Source organism: Phalacrocorax carbo, chromosome 2 (genome assembly GCF_963921805.1).
Source record: "Phalacrocorax carbo chromosome 2, bPhaCar2.1, whole genome shotgun sequence".
NCBI lineage: Eukaryota > Metazoa > Chordata > Aves > Suliformes > Phalacrocoracidae > Phalacrocorax > Phalacrocorax carbo.
Window position 1 is genome coordinate 138,065,292 of NC_087514.1, and position 14,797 is coordinate 138,080,088.

Consider the following 14,797-nt stretch of genomic DNA (forward strand, 5'->3'; position numbering starts at 1 on the left):
AGCGTGCCTCAAAAATCCACTTTCACAATGCCAGATAAATTATTTGCACAACTGCATCCTTATGTTAGCTCAGTGCTTACTTAAGCCTACACACTCCCCCAGAAGTGAGCTTTTGTATATACATACATATATACACACTATATATTTTTACTTCTTAATCTTTTTTTTCCAGACTAAGCTGTCTCAAGATTCTTATTTCTCAGACAAATACCGAATTTAACAGAGACGGTTGAATTTACTGGTGGGATTTTAACTACTTCATGCAGACAGCATATGGTAAGGTAAGGGATAAATTTATATGCACTTTGCATCAACTCCCCTGTCAGACATTTCTAGTGCGTACTAACAACCCCTTACAGTTGTGCATTTCAGAAAGGCACAGAAACCACTCAAAGAACTACTTCATAAAATCCTAATAAATACAACTGGACATGGAAATGCATTTTTCAGGCATCCAATCTGTTTCCATCCATGTAAACTCAGACACACACACACAATACTAATGCAAACTCATACAACACCAGAAGCATCAATAGTGAAATTGAGTGGTTTTACAAAATATGTTACCAAATTCATAACAAGATGCCTATAATACCATGTCAAGTAACCCCACCTGCAGTTTTCAGCATTCATTCTTTCAGTTTCTAAATATTTAATTCGAATAATTTAGATTTTAAAATTTGCAGGGTCTTGGTTTGGGGGAAAGAGGAGGAAGAGAGGGAAAAACTGGGAACTTACCAGCATTATCAGCACTGTATAACAAATGCCTGAAAACAGAGCTAATAAGTCCTGTTGGACCCAAACTGATTTTGCACAAGCAGCACTTACCATTATGTTGGGTAGTATTCATATTACTGTGATTCCTCCACTATATAGTGCATTTCACAAAATTGAGAACTGAGTGTATTCAACAAGAATTATGAAACCAGTTTTAAATCAAGCTACAAAGCTCATTACATACACCATACAAATATTTTATTCAAAATTCTTCTATGATAGAGTTTACTCATATTCATTCTCAAATGCACAGGTCATTTTAAATTAATATTATCTTCTCCTATGCAAAGATCTTTGAAGAACTAGAAACTATGGTTTTTTATTTAAAAAGTTTGATGATACGAAGAGATACTTTCTGGTCATTACACTACAGTTCTCCCTTCAGGGGAAAGAAAAAAAAAAAAGCAGTTTTTTCTCTTCCATAACTGCCTTCCATTATTTACAACATCTGCTACTTTCTGCAACAAATTAGGCAGCATCCATTCAGATGAGCTGCTTTTCTATGTAGGTATGATTTTTCCACAAAATGCTGTTCAGCCTAAGCAGTGAAAGCGAAGCACGGTACAAATTCCTCAGAACCAGAAAAAAAATAATAAAGCACACATTAACACAGAATCATAGAATGACAGATTCCCTCAGAAGGGCTGAAACCTTTGTATCAACAGGATATTTATCAGTTGAGTTTATGCAGTAACTAAGTTTTACATGGATTCGCCACTAGACAGGGATAGAGACTTTGCCTACGATTTTCAGACAACTCCCACTGAGCAGCACAGACTTAGTTTCTGCCCCTATATAATTTTTTTTCCTAGGAAATCTTTAGTATGAAAAAAACTAGCACACAGAATTCTACTTAAGCCTATAAAAAGTGAAAAAAGGATCTAACAAGAAAAAACTTCAGGCAAGCTAAACTCTTCTGCCAAGTTCAAGATATTACTAAGGGAGAAAGCAGATTTTTACTGAACTTGGCTGTAGAACTATACCAGCTGTCTTTTTTTTGTTAAGAATCTTGAAGAAAATGTTTACCAAAATCTATGAATTACAATGAAAATGTAATTACCAACTTTTTGCCACAAAACCAAACAAAATAAGATTTTTCAACTCAGACAAGCACAGCTATCACTATTTAATAGCTAGTTTATTGAGAATTGTTCTTAGAGACCAAAACCTACAAGTAATTCACTGCTTGGTTAAATGACCATGCACTATCAATATATTTCACATTTCATTTCTTTGTATAATAACAGTTTCCCATCCTCTTCATTTCTTTCTTGTTTAACACGGATGATTAATACAGATGCATTTGTGTCATGAATACAATACCTGAGCTTCTGGCGAGAGCTGTTTTTCCCTTTCCTGCAAGGACATTTTACAGTAAGATTGTAATGCCAAGTAGTTCTTCCGCTTCCATTTTCTGTCTAACCTGTCCGCATGCTGTTTACAATAAGCAAAAAAAGGGTCAGCTATATCCTGTTTCAGAGAAAACACAGGGGAAGGAACGAAAATAAAGTAAGACATACAAGGCCAAAAGGCTCTGAACAGCACAAACATTCTGGCAATCAGTTCACATTCAAATACACATTTTTTAAAACATCTAATATGCATGTTTCTAAACCAATTTTGTCATGTTGATCTAATTTACCATATAAAGTGTTTTTCCATTGTTTTCATTGCATGACCAAAACCATTTTTAAACGCATTAACTACTTAACTCTCTACTGCACCCTCTCTATATTTTCATTCACAGAAGAAACAGCAGAAAAAATTCCTAAGTACAAATCCATTTAATATATAACATGTATTGTTAATTTCCTGTTGCTTCACTGTGTCATCTTTTGCATTATATCCTACAAGGGATTAACAATTCTGAATAATACAAAAGGCAATGTATTTGGTTTTCTCAAATGATTTTCTAAATGTTTGGGTGGCTATACCCCCATGTGATTGATCATATCTCAGATGATTCTTTTTTTCTATTTTTCATTCTTCGCTCCATCAGATCTGCACTTATCATGGCTGTAAGATCATAGCAACTTTTAGCACTTGTAAACCTTGCAAGCAAACTACAGATTTCTGAGCCATGAGGAGATACAGTTTGAGAATTATATTTCACTGACAGTATATTTTCAAAAGCATAGAAACATCATCATCAACCTATAGACAAGAAGAACTTAAACCAGTCTTCCTTCATAACGTAATAAAAATATTAATAAAAAATTTGCCTATCAAATTTTCCTTTATTCCACCCATAAACACGGACCAATAAAATCTATGCACGCTCTCCTTACAAACATATTTTATTTTGATTTAGGTTTTTGGAGTGTGTGACAACTTACTTCCAAAACTTAGCAGCACCCTAAAATTAGATTCTGTGAGGCCTTGACTAAAAATATTTTGGTTACAGAAAACACTTAAGAAAATTTTAAGGTGGAAAGGCAAGTAAATGCATATGCCTAGACAAAATTCACACAGAGTGTTTGAAGAATCAATATTACACATGATTTATTAGGGACAACAACAAGGAGGTAATTGCACTATCTTCCTATTTATCAATCTCACAGAAGAAAGTATTTTGTGATTTCTTTAAGAACCACTTAGTGGCCCACTGTTTTCAGAAACAGAAGTGTCTATGTCAATAGTGTAAGTAACACTTGTGTGTTACCTGTGGTACTTCCTAAAGCAACAAGAAGTTAAATTGTGCAGCTATGAACGGCAGGCTTAATCCAACTGATACATATCAGGATGAAATTTGGCAACCTTAAAGTACTTATACTGTAAAAAGGAATGCAGAAGTAGGAGCTTCAAATCTAAACTGCTTTAATCATATTACAGGAAGAAAACTGGTTAGAAGCGATATTAAGATGTTATCCGTAGATTATAAATGTTTATTTTTCATTCTGATTCCTAAGATTGATGTTACCACAAGGCATATCATATGCTTGTATTGCAATTTGAAGAAAATATTGGAAAACATGCATAAAGAAATGCAGTTAATTTCTCAAGACAGTCCTATTTGGTATGAAACAGATTACGATACTACATAAACAGCTATATAAGTATGTCAGCCTAGGTCAAGGTCAAGAATTAAGGTTAGAATTCACATCTGTATTGACTGATAGTCTATTAAGCCAACCTTCTCTATCCCTTTTTCCAGGCCATTTCAAAAGGTGCTCTGAGTTGGGCAATTTGATGAACAAAGAGCCCTCCCTGGACAGTACCTCTACTTGGCCTATGACAAAAACTTTGCTGAGTGTTAGTGAGCCAAAAAGGCACAATTTCAGGTCATCTTCACAAGCTTTCAAAACAACTCTTTTGTTCTATCCTTTCCATAGCTACCTCTTCTGCCGCTGCTTCTGAGAGGAGGCCTTCCTTCTGAGCGCAGGTCACATGGAAATAAGCTCTGCACATCCCAGCATCACAACTAATGCATACACCAGTTCTGGCAAAACGAGGATCTTCACAAAAACTGCATTCCTTTATAAAGAAGAACGGAAAATGCCACAGTAAATATTTCAGGTGTGTTTTGCCTAATATTTGGTAATTTTCATCTTACATATAAAAGTATGGCATCACAAAATAACATTACTTCTCAAACGTTCAATAGTTTAACAAGTTCATAGGATAAACAAAAAAAGAGCAGTGCTCTGGATGACTGAAAACTATAGGTAACTACATAGATGTCCCTTGATAAGCAACAACTGAGATCAAATGTGTGACAGTGCAAGAAATATTCAAGAATCGTAAATATTAGTAAAAAATGTTGTGATTCACCTCCACACTGCACTAGGGCTTCAGCTACATGCACTCTAGGCACAGCCGTTTGCACCACAGCAAACTGACACCCCTTAACGTGACCTGGAAAAAAACCCAAACTTATTTTTCAGTCAGATCAATTCCTCAGTCTGTTTCACCACAAATTCATACCAAACAGCTGTGCCAGCAAACTAGAGTGATGAGCATATATGCAGGAACAAGCAAATGGGCTGCTTAAGCAGTGCTGCTATCCAGGGCATAAAGGTGATCTAAAATTATACAGGTGTGCATTTCTTAATCTCTCACGACACACTGAATACAGAGGAAAGCTGTGCATCACCTACAGAAAATAATTCAGAAAGTTAAACAACAGAAAGGACTGGCAAAGAAAACTCCGTGATTGAAGAATCTCAAAACCTGCTTACGCTACACTAAAAGGGCACCCTTTAGCTGTGCAACAGCAACACGTAACAGGTAAGAAATTAAGTGAAAAAGAATATTATATTAAGCTGGTTTTGCAGGGGGAAATTTAGCTAAGCTGTAACTTCCACACTTGATACAGCAAACAGCATTTGTTTACAGCTCTGTGAGAGTACTGAGTCCTCATCTGTGCAGTTCATTTTCATCTTACAGTAATAAGCCCAAATTCTTAGCCCTGCTCCTATACATCACTCATGCTAGAAAAAAAAATGGATGACTCATTTCAACAACAGTTTATAGGGTTCTGGAAACTTACTCTGACTTTTTTTTTTCACAAACATTTCTAAATAATGCTAAGTGCCTTGGCAGGCCCATTCTGAACATGCTCCTGACACAGGAATGCTGCACACATGCAATCCAAAGTGCTTTAATTTATTTTCTATATTATATGTATTTTTAAAAATGTATTATATATTTTCATTTAGTATTCAACTTGATAAATTAACATTCCAGAAAATGAAACCGACTATGCATAAATGAAGCATTAGAGCAGCAGTACAGCCACCTTCCTTCACATTAGCCTGATAAATATGGCTTCTCCACACTGTCCCCATCAGCTGCAGAAACATTATTTAGCAAATTATTGAGTGTCGTCCTCTGCCCATTGCAATGGTTTTCTGTATGGTTTATGCATGATCACTTCTGATGTGGACTGAAACATTTACATGTAAACGTAAATTGAAACAGGCTGCCCAGAGAGGTGGTGGAGTCACCATCCCTGGAGGTGTTCAAAAACATGTAGATGTGGTACTTCAGGGCGTGGTTTAGGAGGCATGGTGGTGTTGGGTTGACAGCTGGACTTGGTCCTAGAGATCTTTTCTAACCCTAATGATTCTATAACCCTGTGTAAAACCATTTTAATTTTAATTTTAGAGCTGTTTTTCTGGGGCCTCAAGTTGAGGGTCCCATGTTGTTGTGGCTATTTTCTTTAAATACTGCTTTGCAGCAACCTTTTTGCATACATTCTAACTTACAATTCATATAGACTCTAAAGTAATTCTTACTGAATGTACTTCTGTCACTTTCTTAGTGAACCTAACCTTCCATTTTGCATCCCAAAAATCCTCTTCACGTTCCATCCACATTTTGGCAATCTGCCACTAACTGACTTTAAAAGAAAGTAATTAGCACCTGTGTAAAAAATAAGGGAAATTACGGTGTAAAGAAAGACAGAAATTATGGATAACAGTTGTAAGGAGAGTAGAAAGAAAGAGGGAGGGAGGGAGGAGCAATGGTATAACAACCATGAACAAACTTCATCTTATTTTTAGTCCTGAACCTCACTGCTATTGCTGTGAACAAGAAAAATAAAGTTGGGATGATGTATGTTATTCTATTCTATGTAAAAATGTAAAATAAAGCTGCTTGTTGGCAGTACATCTCTCTTAAACTTACCTTGGCACCATACTTCGAATAATTCATTTCTGTAAGCGTTACTGGCCGCAGTTTATCAATATCTCCAAAAGCCACTCCTGGAACATAGAGGGCACAAACAATATGGACCCACCTAAAACAGCAGATAAAATCAGGTTACTGTTATCAACATTTTATTCCTATATTATACTCACCATTTGCTGATTTCAAAGTGCTTTGTAAACGGTACAGATGCCAGAAGAAATGTATCTGAAGTATATGAGAAACAGGGAGAGAATGCATGTTTGGAGGTCAGCAGCTGAAACACTGAACGACAAAGTAAGGCTTTTCAAAGCCACTGGGATTGCTCTGCTTGCTTGGCTGGCTCAAGAGCTGGGCTACCATCATCTTTCTGTTCTGATGGCTCTTATGTGGGACTCCACACTGCTTTTTGTGCAACGTGAAACATGTATGAGTTTGGTATTATAAAGCTAAGGCAGAGATACCTTCATGATGGGGCAGGCGGTGGGAAAAGGAGGAACAAAATTATGCATGTAGTCACAGCAACACTGAGCTTTAGGCGTATAGCTATGAAGTACCTCCAACATGGCATCAGTCAGACCTTGCAGTTACAGTTACACCTGTTAGTATCACCAAAACTAACTAGTTTTAAGCAACACGGAGAGGAGCTGCATTCAGTTATAACCATACCTGAGTTGTATTACAGAAACACCTATCTGAAACTCAGACAAACAGACTGTACTTAGCTGTACTGGCCATAAACAAACTGGAGGGTAATAGGTCTTAATCTTCAGCCGTATGGAGCATAAAATAAGACAGCATGAATCTGGACCTCAGTGCCTACTAATTAAATACAACACAATGGTAACGAGCACCTCAAGTCTGCCTTTGACAGACATCTTCATAATCTCCTGAAACTCTCAGTTGCCAAAAGACGGCCTTGCAGGAGAAGACAATTTTCTTCTTACATAATGAACACTTCTAAAAGATCCAACTCTCATTGTCACAAACCATCAGTTAGTGACAAACTCAAAATCTGTTCTACACAGCATGCACAAGTCAACTGAGACAAGCTACTCCAAAAACCAAAATGTTCCTCCTGAGTGAGGGAATTTAGATGATGGTCCATGTAGGGCCATGACAGAAAAATTACAAGCTGAACACAGCTGTGAGAACGTGACCTTGAAGAAGGGAACTGGGAGGATTGTTACTGAACAATATGTTGTTGCAATCCGGGAACCGCTGTTAGCCGGCAGAGCATGTACTTGGCAGACCTTGTTGCATGCGCCGGCCATGCGTGCAGCAACGCCTAGTCAGTACTTTTGCACCGAATCTGCCGAGGGTATAAAAAGGGGTGGCTCAAAGCAGAGAGAGGACACAGACCACACTCTACGACGCCCTGAAGGTACCGTGCCTACCTCCTTTCTCCAAAAAGACCCCGCTAATGGTCACCCTCCTGCTCAGCAGTGTCTCGGGCATAGTCGGTGAATTTTGTCAATAGGAATCCTGTGAACCTGCTACACCTCCCCAGAATAATCTTTCTGTTTTATCAAAATTCCAGAAACTGTTTGCTACCCCTACATGGGAAGAAACTGTCATAGACAGAAGGTCACGACTGCTGCTTTCTCTTATCTTAAAACATTCAAGAAAACAGCCTTAGAGTTGCAGAGGTATGTGGCTACCACTTTCAGCGTACAAGCTCCCAGATGACACGGAATGTGACTAGAGATTTTGGAGATAATTGAGCTGAAATATCCTGTGTTCAACCCTTATGAAGTATGTTAATTCAGGACTTTATGATCTTCCCAGTCATTAATGTTTAACAGTAAATGGATGGCTAGTGAAGACTAAAACTTCTGTTCTAACAGAATCATAGAATCTACTCCCTGTATTCAAGACGACTCATGATGCTGCCAGAAACACTTCTTCCCTTGGCTCCTTCATTACCCACATACTGCTGTTTTCTAACCAGGGGTTCAGCACAGACCTGTTGCCACCTACTTAAATCTGCAACAGTGCTGCTGTACTCTTTTATTCCAATCTTCTACCACTGTTTAGCCTCTCTCTTCTCCTTCCTCTTTGTTTCATGTGTCGATCAAAAAATTCAGTTGGACCAGAGCAATAAGATCCTAGGTTTAGCTGCACTTAAACAGCATTTTTATTAACCTGTTATGAACTGGCTGCCTACAGATCAGAGAAATACTCAAGCTGATGGTTATACTAATCAGGAGCTACATGTAAACCTGATTTCCCATGTTTCCCAAATCAGCATGTTTCTCATCAGTGGTCCTTAGACCTACAATGCTGGAATTTATCATATTCAGAATTATATATAATTAACATGAAACTTAATGACTCATATATCCAAACAGAAATTCCAAAAAAGCAAGATATGAAAGGTTCAGTAGCAAGCTCAAAAATACATATAAAGTCTTTACAAAACAAAACAATGATCTTACAATGTACAAAATTGGTGGACAGACTATTTAGCATTTTTCCCCAAAATAGTCCATGGTAATAACCAGATAACAGAAAACTCCCAGTAACAGTAAGAAACTACTTAGAAGGTATTAACTGACTTTACTCTGTAAGAAATTTCTCAGTAAATCTAACATAAGTCCCAAGACTGAGTGATCCATGGTGTCAGATCTGACAAGACTCTTTTTATCTGTTTATCTGAAAACAAGTTTTTACCCTACTGTTAAATCACTCAGGTTTGAGATGTGAAGTGGTAAATTGCCTTTAAAACATGAAAATTTAAAATGATGGTAAGAATATATATCCTAAATACACATTTACATCCAACAACTGCATTGCTTTGTCTTTACTGATTTTACTAGGGTTCTCCACATCCACAAAATGGTTTGGTCACAGCACTGTAACTACTGGAAGACTCAAAGAAGATTTCGAGTTTAAATATGAGTTACAACCTTGCCTTTAAATAACATGGTACAAATATGACAGCATGCTAGCTGCCAGAGAACAAGCTGAGATACTCAAGTGTTATGCCAAACTTCTTGCTGCTCAGACAGGGAGTAAAGCTCATCGCTGTTTTTACCACAGCATAAACACTCCAGCATGCCAGCACAACCTCCTAACTTAATACAATGTTATATGCAAAAAAATAGGATTCTTCTCATTGCTATATGAAAAGTCCATCTTCTGTCTGCCTTCCCACCAAAGCAATGGAGGCACACGATATTCCTGCAGGGGGCAATGGAGCACCTGGTACCATCTCTGCCCTTCCGTGCTGTATCCAACTGGCTATAGTTTGGCCTAAATCACTACCATACCTTTATGAAATATTCTTCTACAAAAAAGCATATGTGTGCACATACCTGTGTAATTTGATATATACTATGCATTTACTAAAATAAATACCTCTATTAAATGAGCATACTCTACTTGTTTTCAAAAGGAATCAAAATACTTTTTTTAAAAGCAAAATACCACATATAGAATGAGACCTGTAACTTTGAGATAAAGGGACTGCTTCTTTGTAAATAAAAACCATCTGAATTCTGTAGGGCTTATTTTCTACACCCTTCCATTGATTTAAGATGTGTTTCATAGAACAAATATGTATAAACAGAAGTTACACATCTCCACAATTACTATTCTTCACAAAAATCCAAGGTTCTGGTTGGAGATTTTTGATAGTAGGTTTTAATACAGCCTCCTAAATGTACTCTCCAAAGTTCAATATAAAGATACACATCTTCTACAAGCAGCTGCTTCTCAATTTAATTTGCACAGTTTTTTCATGCTCCACTGATGTATTAAATGCTGCCGTACTCTGTAGGAGTTTATCTATGATAAACCCAACAGCTGGCTGCTTGCTTCATACTGACCTTCTCAAAATGTTTTAGTACATGTCACCCAAGTATTACAGTATCACAGATTTAGAGCTGCCATTTCAGTGTGATTGGCACACAACTGCCTCATTTCTTTAACCACCTATATGTGAACTCAGACCTGAATCTTTATTAAAAAACATACACAAGTCAGTCAAGTTCACAGCTGAAGCAATTTCAGCTGCTTTTAATACCAGTTCTGAATATTTTCCTGCTCATTTGTTTAGCTGCACATGCTTTAGAATCTTGTAATTAAGACAAATTGGGTAATCAAAGAAGAATAATCTTCCTTGTTACTTTACCATCCATTTAGCTTGGAGCGATGATGACAGATGTTGATTAGGGAAGGAAAACTCCATACCGAAACAAGGACAGAATTCGTATTCTTGGATAATAGCATTTTGAGAAATAAAATTTCATAAATTCACATTTATGCTTGTGAAACTGAGAGGTTAATGTGCAAAGGCTTCTGTTCAGAAATTAAGCACCTCATTATTCTAATGATTCACCTTTCACATAGGAACAGAGAAATTATTCCAACTTGATTATGAAGAGAAATTGAATAGGTTTGGTCTTGCCGTTGCATAATTTCAAATGCATCTGTGCTGGAAGAATTTCTTTTAAAAAGGTGGTAAGTGGATGGAGAGCAATGGTGAGTTATTCTGTTATTCAGTAGTCTCTCTCTACTAGTATTTCAAGAAAAGAACTGAATTTGGTTGCAGTTTACTGAGTACAATGAAAACATAATGGACATTGCCTGCCCCAAGACCCTACCCTTAGAATTCGAATTTCTAAATAAATGACAGAAAGAAAAGGAGCACAGGAACTTTCACATGGTAGTTACTATTTGGTTTTTATAGTACATAAGCTCTATTCATCTGGGAGAATAAACTTATACTTATTTACAATAGCCACATCGCATTATCTAGTGAGTACAAACACAATAGTAACAATAATAAATTGATGCGTTAATGCCCACAATCACCAAAGCAGGCATTAGCTTCTGCACAACCAGTGTCACAGAGAAAACAGTTCCACATTAAACAAAAGCATACTACCATTTTACAAGAAGGAATTTAAGCAATTTTTAAAATGTTGACTGTGGTTTCTGTTATGGTTATATGGGAAATTACATATATAGCAGTTAAACTGCCTGACAGAACACAGGAATAAAAAGGCTGAAATAAAATTTGCCACATGATATTGATTCTCACATTTCCTAACAGTCAGACAATTTACTTTAGTCTTTCAAGACATTTCTTCCATATAGCAGTATTATTTTTATAATAGGAAACAGAACTGAGACATACAATTTGTTTAATTGTGTAACGGCTTTGTAAGGAAGAGGCACAGACACTGTTGAACCTAAGACAGACCAGAAACTGACCATGTGAACCCCAGAAGTATTTAAAAAGAAGCACAACCGCTTCTATGGGGTCAAAATTATTCACTACAAATCCTGACTCGCTTGTGTAACTTTTTTTTAAGTAGCACAGTATTTTCTTCTACTTTCATTGTCTCCCCTTTAAAAGAACCATGTAGAAGACATGAAAGAAAAAAAGATTTATTTTACGTGCTCTATGTATATCTTTAAAATGCATCTCAGCTACAAATTGAGAAGCTGAGCTCAATGAATATTTAGTGGAGAAAGGTAGATGCCTCCAAAGGTTATTGCTAGCATCTGCATCCAATGGTCAAAGTTCAGTGTTATGAATACCCTCGTTATCTCTTTATTCCCAGCACAAATTGGTTTTGCTATCAGGAAAAAAATACAAACCAAGGGAGAAATGCAAGGGCATGTACAATTCAATCCACAAAACCTGAATCAACTTACGACATTTTAATCCTGTATTTACTTTTCTGAAGACAGACAACACAGTATGTCAGAAAAGTTTTCCAAAACATCATCCTGAGCTCTGCTGAGCTTTTAATGATGGCAGGACCAGATTGTTACAATATTAGCAACAGTAAAGTCTGTGTAAGATCAGAAAGCAACAAAAACCAAAAAAACCCACAAACCCTAAAACGAAGCAAAGAACCAGCAAACACCAAAGAACTGGCAAAAAAAAAAAATAGGAGGGGGGGAAATATGGATATGCTTATGGCACACATTATAAAAACTTTTTACTTCATTTTAACTCACTTCCTAGCATTTGCAAGTCTAACCAGGGAACTCTTCAGAATAAGTAGGAAAAACCATGAAGACCACTATAAACCAGTGGGTCGCGCAAGAACATGGTTATATTTTATGATTTGCTAGCACAAAAAATATTGTTCTACAACATACAGCTAGAGTGTAAATAATGTGCCTATGAATTAATATTAAAAAACACAAAAGGTTTTACAGTAACACCTCCTGATATTTCTGAATTTAGAGTACTTAAAGTATTTGTACTAATACTGAATATTTAACCGGATTCCTTCCAGTTCATCTATCATCATCAGTAAGATATGCCTGCAGACTTCTATATTCCTACATCTTAAACAGGTATGTTCAGACAGGATTAGGAAAGCTTCTCTTCTGAACAGCCTGAACAACTACTTATTGCCTTCCCATGTTAACATGATCAATGAAAAGCCTGTGACAGGCCCATCATCTGAAAGCTTTGTATACTACCTGCCATTTACATAACTGGAAAAGGTATGGGAGAACTGCTTAACTGTTATGGTTTTAAAAAACAAACAAACAAAAAAGAAAAAACGCACCCCCAATAAATAATAACACTAGCTCAGACATCACTGGTAATCCTGCTCTCTCCTTTATTACAGCAAAGTAGTTACCACTAATATCTAGATCTTAATTTATTTTCCAAATGTGACAGGAATGGAAGACATCACATGAGAATTAATCTGCTTACTCTCAAAGTAGACCTGAAGTCCTCCCTAAAACACCATTCTCTGGCCAGAAATTAAGTGAAGCATACTCTCAAAAATGAAGAGTATAATTAATTTTCATCATTCAAAATAATTGTAATATACTAGGTCTGACTACCTTTAGCACAACTTCAAGACAATTTTTTTACTTTTTTCCATTGCCTGACATCAGCAACACCCAGTCCTTAGCTCTCCCGAAAAGAAGCACAGAGCTGTCCTCCCACTTCCATCATAGCTAAACTTGAGCAGTTTGTACAAGGTTGCAGTGACATTACCTTGCACAAAGCAGAATACTACAGAAAGGATGAAGTCTACTTTTCCTTCCTTGAAATGGAGCACATGCTTTGATTTCCCCAATAGCCACATACTTCTCCCAGTCCAGCATGACACAAAGTCTGGAAGGTATCTTCACCCTTTGCTGCAGACTTCTTCATTCTTTTTGTGCACAGGGGGGCAGTTGTGGCTCGGGGACTGGCAGCGTTGTGTCGGCGGGTGGTGAGCGGCTGCGGCATGTGCTGTTGCTTTCAGTTGTTCATTCCCCCTTCCCTCCCCCAGGTTTCGCCTCTCTCTCATTATTTTCCTTTGCATTATTATTGTTGTTGTTGTTATTGTTTTATCTGAATTATTAAACTGCTATCATCTCAACCCACGAGCTTTCTCACTCTCCCCTTCTGATTCTCTCCTCCACACTGCCGGTGGGGGAGCTAGCAAGCAGCTGTGTGGGGCTGAGTTGCTGGCTGGGGCTAAACCACAACAAATTGGCATGAAGAATATTAGCAGCACACAAAAAATCAGGTGACTGACTATCCAAAGAGCACCCAACTCAAAGTGAGGCAAGAGAGAGAGGACACATCAACAGCAAAGTTTAATTTATGACACGGACTCCTATAGGAATCGACTAAGGCAAAATGCAATCTGTTAAATAAAAGATGATATCAAGGTCAAAACATCACTCTTCAGTCTTACCTTCCTGCATCAGTCTCCTTGAAGATTCCATCCTGGTTAGGACACAATTCACAACTAGGTGTGACACCACATTTGCATGCATCACAAAACCAAGGTTCCGTGGAATTTTCTGAAGCTGAGCTCATGATAGAGTCACTCTCTCCATCAACACCATAACAACCTACACACACGAAAAATGGAAGACCAATATAAGACAACTAAAAGTATACAGGGGTCAGTTATGATTTCAGCAGGAAACATACAAACACATACATTCAGAGGAATGATACTGCAAGTCCCAAGAAAGCTTCCAACATTTTTGCAGAGATCAAAATGTAAATTTTGCACCAGAGAGACCCTAATTCTAAGAAGTGATATGTTTTATGTAACTGTCTTTGATTGCAACTGAAAAACAAGAAGGAAAAGGCTGTTTTACTTTATTTTTTTTAGCAATGCTTGGTGTTCTTCCAGACTATCCATTAAGGAAAGTAAGAAAACAAGACTTAAAGCAACCAACAAAAACTGAGAAAAACTCAAAGCATTTTTTCAAATAATGAAATATATTTCGAGTTAAATACAATAAGCTAAGGATAGTTTTTAAAAATCCCAGTAAAACACTGATCAATTACACTATTTTACTGAGATATCTACAAGAACAGTTCTTCATTCCTGCATTATTATCCTGTAAGATCCTGTATACCATACCCCGCTACTCTCCAGTGTGGCAGCATAGTGCTTAT

At 37.1% G+C, this 14,797-nt stretch overlaps 1 protein-coding gene across 6 annotated transcripts in view; it reads right to left on the reverse strand.

Moving 5' to 3' along the window:
- PHF14 (PHD finger protein 14) overlaps positions 1 to 14,797 on the reverse strand; it is a 166,491-nt gene that overhangs the window by 128,055 nt on the left and 23,639 nt on the right. For all 6 annotated transcript variants that reach the window (XM_064444533.1, XM_064444531.1, XM_064444532.1 and 3 more), the window contains exons 5-8: positions 14,079 to 14,238; positions 6,406 to 6,517; positions 4,114 to 4,251; positions 2,101 to 2,247 (exon numbers count right to left, since the gene is read on the reverse strand). In XM_064444533.1, coding sequence (XP_064300603.1) covers positions 2,101 to 2,247; positions 4,114 to 4,251; positions 6,406 to 6,517; positions 14,079 to 14,238 — 557 coding nt within the window. The remainder of the gene's footprint in view (positions 1 to 2,100; positions 2,248 to 4,113; positions 4,252 to 6,405; positions 6,518 to 14,078; positions 14,239 to 14,797) is intronic.